This window comes from Gracilinanus agilis, chromosome 1 (assembly GCF_016433145.1).
Source record: "Gracilinanus agilis isolate LMUSP501 chromosome 1, AgileGrace, whole genome shotgun sequence".
NCBI classification, from domain to species: Eukaryota; Metazoa; Chordata; class Mammalia; order Didelphimorphia; family Didelphidae; genus Gracilinanus; species Gracilinanus agilis.
Window position 1 is genome coordinate 426085134 of NC_058130.1, and position 20966 is coordinate 426106099.

At 38.7% G+C, this 20966-nt stretch overlaps 1 protein-coding gene across 1 annotated transcript in view; it reads right to left on the minus strand.

Moving 5' to 3' along the window:
* TERT (telomerase reverse transcriptase) overlaps window positions 1–9439 on the minus strand; it is a 49330-nt gene extending 39891 nt beyond the window's left edge. The window contains exons 1-5 of the mRNA XM_044681785.1: window positions 9164–9439; window positions 5935–7375; window positions 5473–5706; window positions 4756–4951; window positions 89–278 (exon numbers count right to left, since the gene is read on the minus strand). Of these exons, the coding sequence (XP_044537720.1) occupies window positions 89–278; window positions 4756–4951; window positions 5473–5706; window positions 5935–7375; window positions 9164–9439 (2337 nt within the window). The remainder of the gene's footprint in view (window positions 1–88; window positions 279–4755; window positions 4952–5472; window positions 5707–5934; window positions 7376–9163) is intronic.
* Between the last annotated feature and the right edge of the window lie 11527 nt (window positions 9440–20966).

Sequence of the window (20966 nt, forward strand, 5' to 3'; positions counted from 1 at the left end):
GGGAAAGCTAAGCTATGTGAAAACAAGATATACTTAAAAAAATATGTACAGAGGCAACCACACACACATGAATATGAAATATATTTACCTTCTTATCTTTGGTTCCCTTATTGGACACCCTGGATCCAATGATGCTATCCACATTCACAATTGGCCGAAGCCCAGTGGGTTTGGGGACAAAACGGAGTCTGGATGCCAGACAGATAAATCTTGCTTCTAGATTCTGTTTAATCTCCTCTTCTGACAATAATCTAAGATGCACTTTCTCAAAGTGTTTTCTAAAACACAAATAACAATTAATTTTATTAATAATAAATAATAATGATAAAATTAATCATTATAAGTAATTTAATTAATTTAATTAACAATAATTAATACTAGCTTAAATGAATAATGATGATAATAGCTAATAATAATGTAATAATATTAATAGCATTATTATGACAACATCCTAAGTGATTTACAAATACCATCTCATTTGATCCTTACAACAATCCTGGGAGGTTCGGTCCTATTATTATCTGTTTTTACAGATGAGCAAACTGAGACAAATAGAGGCAAAATGACTTGCTCAAGGTCACAAAACTAGTTTTATTAACTGAACTGTAATCACATCCCTTTTCATTCCATTAGCAGACCATAGAAACCAATAATATTCAGTTGTTAAACAAACAGTTATTTCATTTTAAAAATAATTCAAACCATCTCTATCCTAATAAATAGTATTTATATAGCATTTTAAAGTCTCTAAATATGCTTCACATGTTATTTCATTTGTCCCTCATGACAACCCTGGGAGATAGATGCTATTATTATTATTATCATTATCATCATCATCATCCCTATTTTGTTGATAAGGAAAGTGAAACAAGATAAGAGACTTGCCCAGGGTCACAAAGCTAACAAGTGGCCAAGACAAAATTTGAACTCAACTCTTTCTAATCCCCAAGTCCTACATCCTAAATCTCTCCCTTAAGCTAAATCAAAATTATGCTTGGCTCTGGACGTGAAGTCAAGGTAAGGCAGCCTTCATCCAGGGTTTATCAGTCCAAGTCCATTACTAATCTGATTTTAAACAACTGTGCTGATACCTTTGGAAGACTTAAGTGCTCTAATCAACACAATGACCACCCACAATTTCCAGAGGATCCATGATTTCCATCGCACCCACCCATGACAGAGAGGTGACAGACTCAGATTACAAGATTAAGTAAAGTATGTATTTTGGGGACACAGCCTATGAAGAAAGAAATTTTTTGACAATGCTACTTATTTTAAGGGTTTTGTTCTTTCTTTTTCAATTGGAGGAGGGAGATGAAAGAAGAGAATTTTGCTCATTGAAAAAAAATTTTTAAAATAGAATCTAACAGGGAGCAGTTTGTGTGAAATTAACATACATTCTTAGCTCTCTTTCCTTTCTAAAAGGAAAGTTTTGAAAATCCATTTGATTAGGTGGGGAACTTGAAGCCTCAGGCTTATCCATATAAGGAAAAGCCTCTGGCTCCTTGGCATTGGCATCTAGTCCCATATGACTCCTGGTGTCCTGAGGACTGGCCTCAGATCTGTCCATCCAGGGAGAGGCCGAGCTTATAAAATGGAGACTGAGAAAGCAGCACACCCTTTTAGCTAGTAAAGGGAGACATGAGGCAAAAGGAAAACTCAGGTTAGTTTTGTGAACAGCTATGTGATTATGTACCTTCTCTCTCTCCAACCCATTTTCACTATCTAATAATTATAAATTAATATACAGTCTCCAGAGAGTTTTAGTCCTAACAATCCTCCAGTCACCTAGGAATGGTCAAGGGACAAAAATTTGACCCCAAGCCATTTACAGAAGAAAATGTCATTGCTGTTCACTCATTCAGCTGTGTCTGACTCAGTAATCCCATTTGGGGTTTTCTTGGCAAAAATACCGAAGTGGTTTGTCATTTCCTTCTCCAGTTCATTTTACAGGTGAGGAAACTGAGGCAAAGAGGGTGAAGTGACTTGCCCAGGGTATTTGAGGCCAGATTTAAACTTATGAACACAAGTCTTCCTGACTCCAGACTCAGTGCTCTATCTACTATGCCACCTAACAAAGAAATAATAATTTTGAATAGATGATATATTGCATCAAAGCAGTGATTCTCATACTTCTCACTTCTCAAGACAGCTCCAATAGGAACAGAGTCCCTGAAGAACACCTACTTTATTCATTACCATTTGCCCTCTGAAAGAAATTCTCCCTAAGGTCAACAGGAAGACATATTTTTGGCTGAGACACCAACAATGTGGTTTCTGGGTTTTATTAAATGTGAGGAAATTACTAACTTCATCAGAAATAAAAATTCTAGACATTTTCCAATTAAAAAACATTGATATTTTTATAAGAGGCCACTCTAGTGGTCCACTGATAGTCTGTGGCTGATACTGGGAGAAGTACTGAAATAGAGAATAAGTGGAAAGAGAGCAGAAAAAGCTGAACAAAGGCAGGTTCTTTTTTTTTTTTTTTTTTAATTAACATGGAATAATATCCACTGAAAACTGGAGATTGACTTGACTGATAACTAGAATTGTGACAATTCAAACCCTAAAAAGGAACAGTGGCCCAAAGATCAAGAAAATATTCAATACTCAGTTTGGAAAATTAGCCAACTCAGTGGAAGATCCAATCTTCAAACTTAAAAGATTATTCTGTGTTCTGCTATACTGAACTTTTATTGTGCTGGAAGAGAATTTCTCTATTAATGTTGTTTTGCTTTACGGCGCCTCTCAGTGACCTGAAGGTCATTTACCACTGAGATGTGCAGGTATAGACAAACCCTTAGAAAAAGGAAGTTGAAACCAACAAGCCGGGAAACTGATCCCACAGGCACTGACCTCCCCTGGGCGGTGCCAGGCAAATTAAGAAACTACGGTTGGTTTCTGAGATGTGACATGGGAGAGCTAGTGAGTGGAGAAAACTGTTTATAAGTTCAGACCCAGCAGGAAGTGGGAGTCTTCTGGCTGGAGCTTAGAACCTGAAGGAACCCTTGTCAGTGGTGATCTTCAATCTAACATGGTGGCCAATAGGGTAGTAAGCTAAGCAACTCTCTACCTCTTTCCTACCTTTCCCTCTCTTTACTATTACTACTTTGATTTAATAAAATTATTAAAGCTACTAGCAGCCTCATAATTTAATTTTAACTATTACAATTTTTTGAATGCTTCTTGAAATAAATGGGCCCCATTGGGTAGAACCTGAATATCCTACCTACTGCCTTAAAAAAAAACCAAAACACCTTACTTTCTGTCTTCATAACAACTCTAAGGCAATAAGGTAAGGTCTAGGCAAAAGGGGTTAAGTGACTTGCTCAGGGTCACAGTGACTAAGTGTCTCTATCCACCTAACTGCCCCAATATCCTATCCTTTTAAAGGACAGTATTATGCTAATGGTATTACTATCTGTGGACTGACCTATACTAACAAGGAGATATTTTAGTGTAACTCAACAATAGACATTTATTAACATCCACCTATATGTGCTGTGAAGATGGGATTAACTCTCCCCTATTTATTCTTTAGATTTTAGCCACAAATCAAAAACAACTGACTGCCCTCTGGGCAGTCCGAAGCAAGGTTAAAGCTGCCATTTGTCCATGTAAAACTGGAAGGTGGACATAGGAAGTGATGCAAAGAACTGTCTTTTAAATATGATGGTAACTTCCTGTGAGCAGGTTTTTCCCCTTTGAACTTGGCCTTGGAAGAGCTCAGGCTTGAGACCTCAGACTGCTTTCTTTTGGATTGCCATGTGAGTGAAAAGGCTGACTCCCTTTCCTTGGCTTTTCTGGAGGCACTAGCCTCTGAAGAGGCCTGTCATCTTGGAGGAGGCCTCATGGCTTGAAGCCTTGTTTAATTAACCTCTGCGCCACCACCACCCCCCCCCAATACTGGGGCCTCTGAAGCCCTGCCTGGTTCAGATATGGTTCGGGCCAGGCCAGAGTAATTATTTCTCTCTCTCATTTTCCTTGCTTTCACTCTTCCCTATTTGTAAATAAACTACCATAAAATCCAGTCTGACTTGAGTCTTTCATTTGGAATTAAGTATTTAATTCCTGGTGACGAAACTCTTAAATATTTAGTCCAACCATAATTTTTACCCCTTACAGTGCAAACATAAAGAATATCACAGTCCCTGACCTATGTTCTATTGGAGGAGAAGAGAAGACAATGATGTTAGGTCATACAGATAAATATGATGTTAGATAGAGTACTTGTTTGGTCCTCAAACCAGTTCTTTACCCTTTTATTAATGAGTCTCTGTGTCTCTCTTTTTCTGTCTGTCTCTCTTTTCAGCCAATCTTCTGAAATTTCATTTTCCTCTTTGGTCTCCCTGTCTTCCTTACATCATGGAATATACTGAGTGGGCTCTGGTTTGCTGTTTTACTTGGTCAGTAGGGTTGACATCCTGCTTTACTCCACAGAAATCCTTAGGCCTACCCTAAGGAGTTTTATCCACCAGATCTTGTTCCTACTCCTATTCTGAAGGCTTTCATCCTAGGAGAATATATAATTATTTTTTAAGCAGACAAAAAGAAACTGATGAGAGTTGTGTTCTCTGGATCAGAGAGCATCCAATCTCTAAATATGAGATTGCTTCACCCAATCCAGGAACAGAACAGGAACAGTCTTTCACAAAACATTTGGCATATGAATATTAGAGAAGCAAACCCATTTCTTTCTTGTAACTGCATTACTTCTTTCTCTGGTTTAGGTTGTATTCTAGAGATAAATACCTGATTCCAATATTTTGCAGCTTGCTCCAGACACACTTCCGGTAGAAGAAGAGCCTATTTTTCTGGAACATGGTCTCAGTGATATAAAAAAAGGACCTGAGCAACTCAATTACATATGTGTTCATCAACCAGTATACAAATTTGGCCAAGATCTCTTCCCGCAAATGGTGTTCTGAGGCTGGAATAAAGTGATTCCCTGAAATGAGTCAAAATATCAGAAAACTAAATTACGTCCATAGAATCCATGAGCTTCATTACTTTCTTCCTCATCACCTTACCTCTCCCACTCTCGTCCTGCACAAAGGAATAAAATAGAAATTAGAAGGCTAGGTAGAATTTCCCAGCAGACTATAAGTTTTTGAGAATAGGGACTATTTAATGTCTGTCTCTGTTTTCCCAGTACCTAGCATCATCATCATCATCATGACACTTAACATTTACTATAATATTTAAGGATTTACAATAAAAAAACACCTTAAATATATGATCTCATTTGATACTCAAAACAACTCTGTGAGGCAAGTGATCTTATTTCTATTTTACAGATAAGGAAACTTAGTTAGAAGAGAAATTAAATGACTGGCCCAGAGTTATTGAGCTAGTATCTGATGGCTGGATATGAACTCCTGTCTTTCCGACTCTCAGCCCAGCTCACTCTCTCTCCATTCTCCACCTAACTGCATCACTAGCCATCTGCTATTAAATAAGACTTAGTACCTTTGGCCAGAGCAAGCCAAGCACAGTCCTTCACTCGCATTTTCCACATCAGCTCCCGAAGAGAAAACTTGTCATGTTTTCCAAGAATGAGGAATTTCCTCACATTCTTAAAGAAACGACATTTATTGTGAGTTGATCCCCAGAGTTCAGCAGGCACCAGACGATGAAGACACTCCCTCAGAAACACATATACCTGCCAAGGGCTGCTATGCCACCTGAGAAGCTGTAAGATGTCACCACTACCCTTGTCTGTCTTCCCAACTTCATGTGACCCTGGCAGTGTTTTTCTAGAAACGGTATTGGAAAGGATTGATTCTTTATTAGGTATTTGGTCTTTAAGTGAGCTACTAGGCTCCTCCGTATTGCTACTTGCCCTGGACATGTGTCCGTCCTGATGCCCTTGGTCTTCAGTTTGACCCTGAATTCCCTCAGCTTTGGTTAAATGGCTGAAAGCAACGGCCTGTGGTTTTGTCAGTTGGCTGGAAGGATTTGCCTTGGCTGCTGAAAACCTTAGAGGACAGTTCTTCTTTAGAAGTATGAAATAAGGACACTTTCGGTGGTTCTGAATCAGTTCTTTAAACAGGGGTCGCATCTGCCAATAACGTTTTGGGAGACGTCTCTTTTTCCAGGGGGTCCTTTGCTGCTGTGGGTCACCATTCTGCCCAAAGAGATGACTGGTTAAGAAGATGGTTTCAACCAGTTTTTGACCCCCAGATAGTGAATCATGTAAACGGTTCAGCAGAAATGATGTAGGTAAACATTCTCTGAAGTTCCAAGCAGAATATAAGAAACGTTTTCTGTTAATGTATATAATGGAATTCGAGGTACTCCTCAATCCCTTTGGGGGTTCATTTCCAGGACATAGTGGATGTGACAAAGTAGCTTCAGTTCGTTTGGTCCCTCTATTCAAACATTCTTCTGAAGATCTGGCTTTTGCTTTACCTTTGAGAGTAGATCTGATAACTTTAGAATTGTGACACGATAAATCCCCATCCTTATGTTCTAAAAGGGGCAGGCTGCCCTTGGTCTTAATGGAATATCCCTCCCCACCAACATCTTCGTTATGAATAGATTTCTCATTGAAGAAAGGACTTGAAGAGCAGATTTCCATCGATCTTTGGGTTATGCTCTCAGCATTGTCTAAATTAGACTCATTATTTTCATGGAGTTCCGGTCCCAAAATCAGCTCTTTTCTTTTTTCCTGAAGAAGCTCCTCTGTCTTTGGTCGCTTTGCTGAAATCTCACTTTCTTCTTCATCCTCCCTTTGCCTTTTTGATAACAGAGTCATTGTGGAATGTACTGAGTGGGTTCTAACTTGTTCTCCTACTTGGTCAGAGTTAGACCCCTGCTCAGTCCCACAGGACTCTTCAGGTATGCCTTGAAGAGATTTATCTCCTGGTTTCTGGTTTTGTTGCACAACTTTCATAGCCTTATCTTTGGATCCAAGCATCTCTTTCCTCAAATTTGACCTGGCCAAGGATTTGGGGAGGAGGGAAATCTTTCTGACATTGTCAAGTGAAGTATTTGCTCTCTGCTTTGAGTATTTTCTCTGCATGAACCCAGATGGAGAAGCAGAATCCTTTAAATAGAGTTCATAGATAGGTATCCCAGAGATTTGGTAACAGCAGCTTGGGGGTACCATCATGAATAGGGAACAATGTTCTAACATATACATCATCACATCATCTCCTATCCTACTCAGAAGCATCTCCCATAAGGCGCTGACACTGATGGTTTCTGTTATTGTGTTAGGGTGATAGTTGTAGACATTTGTTGTGAACATAACTGGCAATGACATTCTCTTTTCTTCTAATAGGGTGTAACCAAAAGCCAGAATGTTCTTTTTCTTCTTTTCACAGATCCTCTGGACAATTCTAGCAACCACTTCCTTCTGAGAAGACAGCTGAAGAAAGAAAAAATTCAATATTTATAGCAATTTTTTTCTGACTTTCTATATAATATTCATAAAGTGATCCTAGGGACAAAATTCATCATGAAGTTACTCAAAGCAGAAAACTAATTCAAAAATAGGCCAAAGAAGATTTTGAAATTTCTCCTATTTTCAGGGCACCAAGTTAGAAGCAGCTAGAACCATGTCTCCTTTGGGGTAGATTAAAGAAAATAAGAGTCAATCAACAACCATTTTTAAGGTACCTACCATGTGGCAATGCTACGAATACAAAGAAAGACAAAATACAATGCCTGCTCTCAAGAGTCTAAATTTCTAATGGAGTGACACAATTCTTTCCCTTAAGGAGATTACATTCCATAGGAGGATATGACAACCTATGTTTATGAATAGAGAATAAATACAAAGAAATTAAATAAAGTTTGAAAGTTCAGTAATAAGTACCTGAAAGAATCAGGAAAGATTTCATGAACAAGGCGCTGCTTGAGCTACATCCTGAAGGAAACAAGGGATGGTATGGAGCCCAGGAGATGAAGGAGTACATTCCAACAATGACCAATTTGAAAGTGTATTTTTGCATGACTATAAAAAACAAAACTAAAAAAAATAATGGTTAATTATTAGTCTCAGAGAAAGATGAAGTGCTTGTATGAAGAACACAAAGGAGGCAAGTTTCATTGCATAAAGTCGAGGGAGAGAACTAATGCAAAATGAAGCAGGTTGGGAAAGGCCTTTAAAGTCCATCTAAGGAGTGTGTGGTTTCTCCATTAGGGCAGTGGAGGCACTAGGGAGCCCCTGGAGTTTAATGAGTAGGGGAGTACTATAGTATAAATTAGATAAATTAGGAGGTCACTGCAATAGTCCAAGCAAGAGGTAATGGTTTTAGGAAGAGAGAATTGCAAGGGTGTTGTAAAGGCAGAAATGGTAAGGTCTGGCATTTGATTAGGCAACTCTTAGTGTGGGGGAGAGTGAGGAGTAGATGATAACACTAGGTTATAAATCTAACACACTAGAAGAATAGGAGTGATTTGGGGGGGAAAGAGAATGAGTTCTGTTTCCAACAGGACCTTGAGATATCTCTAGGATATCCAATTTGAACCATCCAGTTGGCAAGGAGTGATGAAGGGCTGGAACTCTGCAGAAAGGCTGGTTTCTTAGATCCGGGAGATGGTAGGATCATCCAAGGAGAGAAGGATGGAGAAGAGCGCCCCAGACAGGACACTGAGAGAAGGAAAGGTATACTGGGCAATTAATGACCTGAGGAGATGATACAGTTCAGAGGAAATTCTTTAAAGATTGGGGAGCCTTGGGCACCACTTGAATAGCAACTGGAATCAGTAGATAAGATCAGGGAAAATAGGAAGGGGTGGCAGCCTACCGGAGAAGAGCCCTGGGGGTGGGATCTGAGAGTAAAAGTAGAAAAATCGACCTTGGCAGGAAGGGGCTGCTCAGCGCAGGGAGAGGCGGACCCTACCAAGGATGGGGCGAACTCCCCAGAGGAGGAGAAGAGTGTGGAGCGCAGGTAAAGACTGAGAGCTCGGAGATGCTTGGGTGAGGGGTGGGGTAGGAGAACCCTTAGGGAGGAGGAGAAGGCACACATGGAAAGACAAGCTCTTAAATGACTTGCTCCGGACTGCCGGCGTCACAAACTGGTCTCTCTCTCTCGGTCGGGAAGGCAGAAAAGAGTCACCAACCAGCCCGCAAGGAAGCTCCAAGCTTCGCTCCTGTGCACCACCCCAAAGCTCCTCTCAGTAGCCGCAGAACAAGGCAATGATTGATTACCTGCTGGAAGGTGAGAGGCCTGGGGAGAGGCCGGGCATCCCAGGGCACACACACCACACACTGGGACACAAAGACCTGGAAGACTTCAGGCTCTCCTCCACGCAAGAGCTGCACGTCGGCACCGGGGCCCCGCTCAGTCCGCGCCTCGTCTCCGAGGCGCTGCACGAACTCGGCCAGTCCTAGCACATCCCGGTAGCGGGCCTGCAGCACGCTGCGCACCGGGCGGAAGGCCACAGATGCCAGCAAGGACCCCGGCACCGAGGGATTCGAGGCCATGGAACGCCACGGCTTGCGGATACTGCTCTTCCTGCTGCCGCGGCCGCAGCTGCAGCTCCTCCTCCTCCTCCTGCTGATGCTGCTCCTACCGCCTCCCTCCGGTTACTGCTGCTGCACCTCCTCATCTCCCCCTCCTCCTCCCCCTCCTCTTCCTCCTCCTCCAGTTGCTGCTGCTGTTGCTGTTGCTGCTGCTGCTCCTCCCTGCCCCCCTCTTCCTGTTGTTGGCGCCGCTGCAGCTACCGCTGTAGATGCCTGTTGCAGGAACTGGATCGCGTTGGAGGCAGAAAAGGCAGCTGAAACCGACAGGAAGGGAAGCCCTGGGAACCCCGAGATATGCTGATTGCTCGCAGCAAGACTTGAGGCGCGGAGAGGAAAGAGGATGAAGAGGAGGAGGAGCGGGGTTTCTAAGGGGGCTAGGGCTTTTAAAGGGCTACCAACTCCTCCGGAAAAAAGCCACCTGAGGGCTTCAGAAAGGAATTTGGAGCTAGACTGGTTAACTTTTTTTTTTTTTTAATTTTTTATTCATTTTTTTGAACCTTAATATCTTCACATATCCTTCTACATTAATTTCTTTTGTTACAGGACTAGGGAATGGGGGTTAAGTGACTTGCCCAGGGTCACACAGTTAGGAAGTGTCTGAGGTCACATTTGAACCCAGGACCTCCTCCTGTCTCTAGGCCTGGCTCTCAACCCACTGAGCCATCCAGCTGCCCCAGTTTGTTAACTTTCATTTGCCCTTTCCTCAAGAAGTGGACAGCTTAGCGATATTGGGGGAGGGAGGGCTGGAATCGTTCTCTTTTCCTTCTCTTCCTTCCTCTCTCCATATTTATTAAGCACCTACTATGCGCCATTCTTTGTGCTAAGCAGTAGGGATAAAATCAAAGAATCTCAATCTTGGAAGGAGCTTCAGGGGACTATCTAGCCCCATCTCAAACCTGAAAAAAATTACCTCTGCTACGTGCTCCTTTCTACTCTTGACTATGCTAAGCTTAAGTGTTGCCTGCCGGCAGCTGAGATTCTATCTTGATTCTTTACTCTGAATGTAGTAAATGTAGGTCAGCAGAGGACAAGGTGGTAGGATATTAGCCAAGTAAGCACACCCATTCTCTGCTCCTATCTATTCCATCCTTGCTGGTGTGGTCACAAGTACAAGACAAAGAGAGAATTGTTAGCAGCTTGCCTGAGGCTTTTAGTGGATCAAATGTGATCCAGCAATGTAATGGGTGGGCCAAAAAAGCTAAGGCAATCTTGGGTTGCACTAAAGAAATAAAGTTTCCAGGAATAAAGAAATGATAGTCCTTCACTCTGCCCTCTTCTGACCACATCTGGAGTACTCTGTTCAGTTTTTGAGAGCCACAATTTTTAAAGGATATTGGTAGGTGGTCAGAAGAGGACAACTACAATGGCAAAAGGCTTTGATTCTATGGCATCTAAGGATAAGCTGAATGAATGGAGAGAAAGTGAACCTGAAAGAGAGGAGACTCAGGGATCATGGTAGCTATCTCTAAAAACTGGAAGGCTTGGGTAAAAGAAAGGTTAGACTGGTTCCATTTGGCTTTAGAGGAAAGAGCCACAAGCAATCATGGCATAGCAAAAAGATCAATTTAGGATTGACAAGAATGGCAAAGTAGAAGTGGAGTGCACAGTCCCTGGAAGCAATAAGTTCTTCTCTGGAAGTCTTTAAGCAGACTCTGGGATGACCACTTATTAGGGTTGTTTTCATAGGCATAGGTTGGACTAGATGGCTACTAAAGTCCTTTCTTTCTCTCAGATTTGGTGATTCTATGATTCTGCCATAAACCATGGTTGAGAATTAGCAATGAAGGAAGAATCAAGGAAAAGGGGACAAGAGACTGATGATTGAAAGGCAGGGTCTTGGTGGTTATGTCTAACTGTAGTGTCAAGATTATGAAGAGAGGAAAATGAAGCCACAGAAGGAGTGATGGACTAAGAGAACAAGGAAGAATAAAGGGCCCAGAGGTCATTATGAAAGGAAAGAAGAATTTCAAGAAGAATGAGCCAACAAGAGAAAAGGAAAAAGGCAATGACTAGGGAGGCTGTGGAAGAGTTTTCAGAGTTCTGGATCCCAATTGGAGGTAGAGCCATTTTGGTCATGATGAGGTCTCAGGTGTGACCACTTCTGGGGGTAGCTAAGGTCACCTGGGGGTGGAATTCATGAGAGCTGGAAAAGTTTATTAACTGAGCTGCAAGTGTATTAGAAGGGTCATGAAAATGAATATAAAAGTTACCAAACTGGAAAGGAAAATTATAAGTCAGGTGCTAAAGTCATGGAAGAATCATAGTAGAGGAAGGGGAAGGAGCACCCTAGAGAAGAATCTGGGCAAGATGATGTCATTAGATGGTGTAAACTTCAAAGAGGGAAAGATTAGTGAATGATGATGCCATAACAAGGCTCTGAAAGTGGCCAAGAGACTAGGCACTATGTAAAATAAGCCTCCTGGCCCTAGGAGTTGGAACCAAAGGAGCATGGAAGAGGGTGGCAAGTAATCTGATTGATATATTTAGGAGAAAGCCACAATTCAGTTAGGGTCAAAATGCAAGAGCCAGCCCTGCTTGCTTTCTGTCTTCCTCTAATCTGGTATCCTTTCCTTATCTTTGGGAGTTTCCTTATTCATACAACTCTCTCAGATGACATTCTTAGACTGTTTCTCCAATACCCTTTTTCAGTGGTAGGGTATTATAACCTATTCACACTCACATACCTTTCCATCACCCTTTTTTACAACACAACTTTTAAAAACAGAGAGCTATATATTATATACAACCATACAGCATTTCTAAAAAATAAAAACAGTGATATCAAAAGGGATTCTTCTTTGTTACAAGATCAAGCTTGGGGTTATTAAAAGCATTGGGCATTTCCCTGAAGGCAATCCAACATGTCTTGCTTTATATTTTTTTGGCCCCATTAATTGTCCATTCACAATATCTGTCTGTCTAAAGACATATATGTATTGATTGACTATTGTGACAGGTTGCCCATCCAACCATATATCATAGTCCAGAAAATATACAATTCTTCATCTACTTTTTTTTTTTCTCTGTAGATAGTTAAACTGAATTCTCTTAAGTGATTCTGGATTTCATTTAGGAGACTCTACTGTGTTCTTGATGTAATAACTCAATGTCATGGGAGCAGCTAGCTGAAGCTATACATAGAGTGGCAGATCTTTGGTCAGGAAGAGGAGTTCAAATCCAGCCTCAGACATTTACTAGCATTGTGACCTTGGGCAAGTCACTTAACCTTTGCTTCAGTTTCCTCAACTGTAAAAATAGAGGTGATAATTGGACCTATCTTCCAGGGTTCTTGTGAAGATCAATTGAAATGATATTTGTAAAATGCTTAGCACAGTGCTTGGCATCTAGTAGGTTCTATAAAAATGTTATATATTATTATTATTATTATCTACAAACAAGAGCATTTAAATGACTTTATTATCTAGAGCAGAGGTTCTTAACTTCTTTGTCTAACATGGACTTCTTCCACAGTCTGGTAAAACCTGTGGCCTCTTTCTAAGAATAATGTTTTTAAATGTCTATAACAAAATACTTGGGATTACAAAGGAAATCAATACTATTAAAATAGCCATCAAAAACCCTCTTTTTTTTAAAGTTCATAGATCCCAGTTTAAGAACTTCTAATATAAAAATGCTAAGCACAGCGCATGGTACACTGTAGGTACTATATAAATGCTTATTCTCTTCCTTATTGGGAATCCCTCTTATATATGGATTCTGTGCTAGCCCTCTTCAGTGACAGTGGCAAATAACTTTGGAGATATGTATATCTTTTTTTTTTTTATCACTGGAGGAGGGTCAAACAAAATTTTCTCACTATTATATCTTTCAATATAATATATTATATCTCACAATCTTGTTTGATTTTTATGTGAGTTTACTATATCAAAATCCCAAAATAAACAAAACAATTTAGATGTCAATTCAATAAACATTTATATTCTGAGCATAAGAAAGAGATGACAAATTCTGATCTGAATAATCTTACCATCCATTTAAGGGGAGAGAGGAGAAGTAGGATGGGGAAGAAATTCACAAATGACTATGATAAGTGTTAATGAGATGTCTAGGGAAAGTTCTGTGAGAAAACTGAGGAAGTCGTAATCACTTCTAGGAGGAAGCATCAGAGATAACTATGTGAAGAAGCCAGCACAAGACTGAGTAGAGAATTGAAGGAAAGGAGAGTTTTTCAAAAGATATGGTACAGAGCAAAGTCACAGAGGAAGTCAGAATGAGAAGATGGGAAAGAGAATAGATCAGTTGAACTGAAATTGGAAGTTCATGAAGAAAAATAGTGAATGATAAAAATGTAGAGAAGACTGCTGAAAAGCAGAGTATATATTTCTTTGGTTGACACTGGGAAACCAATAAAGATTTCTGAGTAGAAGAATAATGTGATTGAAGTTATGTTAGCAGAAAGGTTACCTGGATAGCTGTTTGGATAATTGATTGAAGAGGGATAGACTAGAGCAGTGGTTCCCAAATTTTTTTGGCCTACTGCCCCCTTTCCAGAAAAAAATATTAATTAGCCCCCTGGAAATTAATTTTTAAAAAATTTTAATAGCAATTAATAGGAAAGATAAATGCACCTGTGGCCATCACCACCCATCTGGATTGCTGCAGCACCCAGGTAGCAGTAGCGCTCACTGGACTAGAGGTATGAAGACCTGGCAGGAGCCTATTATAAAAGTCTACATGAGTAGAGTTAGTATGATTATTGTTGTCTTTGTTTATCCTTAATATATATATATATATATGTATATAATTAAACCCTTACCTTCCATTTTAGAATCAATACTATGTATTAGTTCCAAGGCATAAGAGTGGAATAGGTAGGCAATGGGGATTAAATGACTTGCCCAGAGTCACACAGCTAGGAAGTATCTGAGGCCAGATTTGAACCTAGGAGCATCCCTAAGTCTCTAGGCCTGGCTCTCAATCCACTGAGCCACCCCACTGTCCCCTGTCCTTGATATTTTTGAAGAAGACTGGTGACATCACAGGGTAATGTCTTGAGTTGTGCAAGAATTGGATTTGAGAGGCAAAGTTGCACAAAATAATTATCCTCTCTCTCTCTACCAGAGTCATTAAAGTTCAGTAGCAAGACAAAAGTCAAAATGCTTCCAAATTTCTAAAGGAGAAGCTAGTGGAACTCAAGGATGAAATAGATAGCAAAACTATACTAGTGGGGGACCTCAACCTTCCCCTATCAGATCTAGATAAATCAAACAGAAAAATAAATAAGAAAGAGATAAGAGAGGTGTAAGAAACTCTAGAAAAATTAGAGTTAATAGATATGTGGAAAAAAATAAATAGGGACAAAAAGGAATGCACCTTCTTTTCAACAGCACATGGAACATTCACAAAGATAGACCATGTAATAGGGCATAGAAACATGGCAAACAAATGGAAAAAAGCAGAAATAATAAATGTAACCTTTTCAGGTCATAATGTAATAAAAATAGTTATTAGTAAGAATACATGGAGAGGGGGCAGCTGGGTAGCTCAGTGGAGTGAGAATCAGGCCTAGAGACAGGAGGTCCTAGGTTCAAACCCGGCCTCAGCCACTTCCCAGCTGTGTGACCCTGGGCAAGTCACTTGACCCCCATTGCCCACCATTACCACTCTTCCACCTATACAGAATATACAGAAGTTAAGGGTTTAAAATTTAAAAAAAAAAAAAAAAGAATACATGGAGAGGCAAACCAAAAACTAATTGGAAATTAAATAATATGATTTTCCAAAATAATTTAGTGAAAGAGCAAATCATAGAAACAAATAAAAATTTCATTGAAGACAATGACAATGATCAGACTTCTTACCCAAACCGATGGGATGCTGCCAAAGCAGTTCTAAGGGGAAAATTTATATCATTGAGTGCATATGTTAGCAAATTAGGGAGGGCAGAGATTAATGAATTGGGCATGCAACTTAAAAAACTATAAAATGAATAAATTAAAAATCCCCAGATGAAAACTAAATTAGAAATACTAAAAATCAAGGGAGAAATTAATAAAATCGAAAGTAAAAGAACTATTGAATTAATAAATAAGACTAGAAGCTGGTATTTTTGAAAAAAGATAAAATAGACAAAGTACTGGTAAATCTAATAAAAAAAGGAAAGATGAAAACCAAATTGACAGTATCAAAGATAAAAAGGGAGACCTCACTTCTAATGAAGAGGAAATTAAGGCAATCATTAAAAACTATTTTGCCCAATTATATGGCAATAAATATTAGCAATCTAGGTAATATGGATGAATATTTACAAAAATAGAAACTGCCTAGATTAACAGCAGAAGAAATAGAATACTTAAATAAATCCATATCAGAAAAAGAAATCGAATAAGCCATCAAAGAACTCCCTAAGAAAAAATCACCAGAGACTGATTCAAAAAACAACTAATCCCAATACTATACAAATTATTTGATATAATAAGCAAAGAAGGAGTCCTACCAAATTCCTTTTATGACACAAATATGGTAATGATTCCAAAGCCAGGTAGATAAAAAACAGAAAAAGAAACCTACAGACCAATTTCCCTAATGAACATAGATGCAAAAATCTTAAATAGAATACTAGCAAAAAGATTCCAGCAAGTGATCAAGAGGGTTATCCATCATGATCAGGTGGGATTTATACCAGGAATGCAAGGATGGTTCAACATTAGGAAAGCATCCACATAATTGACCATATCAACAAGCTAACAAACAAAAATCACGTGATTATCTCAATAGATGCTGAAAAAGCCTTTGACAAAATGCAATACCCATTCCTATTGAAAACACTAGAAAGTATAGGAATAGAAGGGCCTTTCCTAAAAATAATAAACAGTATATATCTAAAACTATCAGCAAGCATCATCTGCAATGGGGATAAGTTAGAAGCCTTCCCAATAAGATCAGGAGTGAAACAAGGATGCCCATTATCACCTCTATTATTTAATATTGTACTAGAAACACTAGCAGTAGCATTTAGAGAAGAATAAGAAATTGAAAGTATTAAAATAGGCAATGAGGAGACTAAGCTATCACTCTTTGCAGATGATATGATGGTCTACTTAAAAAATCCTAGAGAATCAACTAAGAAGCTTGTAGAAATAATCAACAACTTTAGCAAAGTTGCAGGATACAAAATAAATGCACATAAATCATCAGCATTTCTATATTTCCAACACATCACAGCAGAGAAACGCCATTTAAAATCATCCTAGACAATATAAAATACTTAGGAATCCATCTACCAAAACAAACACAGAAATTATACGAACACAACTACAAAACACTTTCCAAACAATTAAAACTAGATCTAAACAATTAGAAAAACATTGATTGCTCATGGGTAGGATGAGCTAACATAATAAAAATGATCATTCTACCCAAATTAATTTACTTATTTAGTGCTATACCTATCAAACTACCAAAAAACTTTTTTTTACTGAATTAGAAAAAAATAACTAAGTTCATTTGAAAGAACAAAAGATCAAGAATATCAATGGAAATAATGAAAAAAATTGTGAAGGAAGGTGGCCTAACAGTACCAGATATTAAACTATACTATAAAGCAGTAGTCATCAAACCAATATGGTACTGGCTAAGAGAGAGAAGGAAGGATCAGTGGAATAGACTTGAGGTAAATGACGTCAGCAAGACAGTGTATGATAAACCCAAAGAGCCCAACTTTTGGGACAAAAATCCACTGTTTGACAAAAACTGCTGGGAAAATTGGAAAACAATATGGGAGAGATTAGGTTTAGATCAACATCTCACACCCTGCACCAAGATAAATTCAGAATGGGTGAATGACTTAAATATAAAGAAGGAAACTCTAAATAAATTAGGTGAACACAGAATAATGTACTTGTCAGATTTCTGGGAAAGGAAAGATTTTAAAACCAAGCAAGAGTTAGAAAAAATTACAAAATGTAAAATAAATAATTTTGATTATATTAAATTTAAAAGGCTTTGTACAAACAAAAGCAATGCAACCAAGGTCAGAAGGGAAACAACAAATTGGGGAAAAAAAACCTTTATAACAAAAAATTCTGACAGAGGTCTAATTACTCAAATATACAAGAAGCTAAATCAATTGTATAAAAAATCAAGCCATTCCCCAATTGATAAATGGGCAAGGGACATGAATAGGCAATTTTCAGGTAAAGAAATCAAAATTATCAATAAGCACATGAGAAAGTATTCTAAATCTCTAATAATTAGAGAAATGCAAATCAAAACAACTCTAAGGTATCACCACACACCTAGCAGATTGGCTAAAATGATAGCAGGGAAGAGTAATGAATGTTGGAGGGGATGTGGCAAAATTGGGATATTAATGCATTGCTGGTGGAGTTATGAACTGATCCAACCATTCTGGATAGCAATTTGGAACTATGCCCAAAGAGCGATAAAGGAATTCCTGCCCTTTGATCCAGCCATAACATTCCTGGGTTTGTACCAAAGAGATCATAGATAAACAGACTTGTACAAAAATATTTAGAGCCTCGTTCTTTGTGGTGGCAAAAAAACTGGAAAATGAGGGTGTGCCCTTCAATTGGGGAATAGCTGAACAAATTGTGGTAACTTTTGATGATGGAATACTATTGTTCTCAAAGGAATAATAAACTGGAGGAATTCCATGTGAACTGGAAAGACCTCCAGGAATTGATGCAGAGTGAAAGGAGCAGAGCCAGAAGAATATTGTACACAGAGACTGATACACTTTGGTAAAATCTAATGTAATGGACTTCTGTACTAGCAGCAATGCAATGACCCAGGACAATTCTGAGGGATTTATGGAAAAGAACGCTACCCACATTCAGAGGAAGAACTACAGGAGTGGAAACACAGAAGAAAAGCAACTGCTTGAACACATGGGTTGATGTGTACATGATTGGAGATGTAGACCCAAAAGGACCATATCAATGCAACTATCAATAATATGGAAATAAGTCTTGATAGATGACACATGTTAAAACCAGTGGAAATGGGTGTTGGCTATGGGGGGAGGTATTTAGGGAGGTGAAGGGGAAAGTAAGAACATGAATCATGTAACCATGGAAAATTTTTCTAAAAAATTTTTAAAAATTAAAAAAAAACAACCTCAGTACAGCTGGGACTATTCACCCCTGAGAAAAGTATCCCAGACTTAGCTTACTGATAATAAGATGGCTAGAATTCAACCTTGGACCTTGCTCTATTCCAGGCTATCACTACCCTGAAGACTGAGGTTTTTTGTGTTTTGACATGACATAATTTGTAATTTCTGTGCAGCCGTAAATCTTTCTCTGTGCTTTAGGTGAAAGGGAGCTTGAATTTCATATATAATAAACTTGTGACTCAATGGCACTTCGGAGAAGCCTCTGTGAGCTGACAGTCAAAAAAAATGCCTGGAATTTATTTAGTAGATGATGTTGGCATCTTCAATGTCTGACCAAGCTCTAAGCACTTTACAGTGCTTGCTTCAACTGGAACAAATTGTTATCATCTACCCATTCCACTCCACTTCCCCTCCCTTCCCCAACTCACCATCAGTTACCATCAGCCTGGTTTAGCCCATCTGTATAAATGGTTTTACCAGGATGTGGCTATAACAACTAAGAATGTTGTAGTTTCTTGAAGCTACAGGTGGACAACAAAAGTAGATGAGTATCCCTGAAAAGGCCCCAACAAACCAACATAGCAGAAATGCTAGTGTGTTAGTATCATAAAGTTAGAATTAGTATAGTTATAATAGAACTGAAAGAAGGAAACATACTGAAAAGATGGACTTGGAGGATTTTTGTTATGGCTCCTATAATTGTATTTTACCTAGATTAATATTTGAATAATAATTGCCTAAATTTTTATTTTATTATTGTTCAATCATTAAAGTTGTATCCAACTCTTTTTGACTCATTTGGGGTTTTCTTGTCCTAGATATTGGAATAGTTTGCCATTTCCTTCTCAAGCCTGTTTTATAGATGAGGAAACTGAGGCAAACAGTCTTAAGTGACTTGCCCTAAATCACACAACTGGTAAGTGTTTGAAGCCAGAGATAGATAAACAATATTATTAGGAGGTAACTAGGGAATTCAGACACTCCCTAGCTATGTTACCTTGGACAAGTCACTTAACCTCTAGATTATGCCCAGGAAGCAGCTAAATGGCTCAGTGAATAGAGGGATGGCCTGAGAGGACTTAAGTTCAAACACTTAGTAGCTAGGTGATCCAGGACAAGTCACTCAACTTGATTGCCTTACAAAAAAAGTTTCACTGAATCCACTGGAGAAAGAAAAGAGAAACCATTCTGGTATCTTTGCCCAAAAAAATCCCATGGATAGCTACGGTCCATGGGTTGGCTAAGAGTCGGGCAAAAACATATTATGATATAAGAAACTGAGACTTAGAGAAGTTGTTACTCGCCCCAAATTACACATTTGAGTAAATAAGATATGTGCTAGGACAACAGATAATGGAGGTCATCTGAGCTCAGATCCAAGGATCTTTACGTTATGATGTTTCTAGAGGAGATCAGGTCCCCAAGTTTTAGCCCCCAACAAATAGGACAGAACTCTAGTCAACTGACTCCATAGCTAGTGAGCCAGTCAGACAACATTTATGGTTAGACTTGGAAATACTAACCTTTCGTGGTGTTTAGAAATTTGTGAATGACATTGGGTTTTTTATTCTGGAAGATGGAATTAAGAAGTCCTGTGCTCACCTGCTTTAGGCCTTTCACATTTATCTTTCAATACTGTAAATAGTCAGGATTAGGTTTTTCTATTTTTAATTCACATTTAGTGAATAGCACTGCATAAAACCTGGTTTTAAAGACCATATTTGAGAATTGCTTATTCCTGTGGACAGATAGTTTGACCCTACTTCACAAAATGTATGCTTTTCTAATAAAGAGATTAGTGTTCCATTCATTAAAGGAGTATGAAAAAGTAAATTTTAGAATTCTTTTTTTACCATGAAAATAAGAATTCATTTCAATAAATAAGTGCAAATCAGATGAGAAGCAAAAAGTCATCTAGGTACAATTAGCTGGTTAACTGGTAAGAAAATATTTTTTCAGAGTTGCCAATAAATATACCTACTCAATCTCCAGAAAACTCTTCCCCATCATTCAACATAAAACCTACCTTCACAAAACTAAGGGCTTTGAAAGGAAGACTCAAATGAGGGACAGACTAAAATGACAAAATTCTTTTAAAATGGTGCCAAAGATCTTTCTAACCTGTTCGATGTATTGCAATAGACAGGTCTTGTTGCTTCTAAACAATGTAAAATAAATAATTGAGCATAATTCCAGTTGTTCTCCAGTAGCTATCCAACAGATAAGTGGTGAAAAAAAAATCAAACAGGCAGTTTTCAAACAAACTTAAATGATCAAAAGTCACCTGAAAAACTGCTCAAATTTTCTAACAATTAGAGAAAAGAAGAGCACCTTTTAATACTGCTTTGGCCCGATTAAACTGTGAAATATAGTAAAAAGTGATCAAAGTCA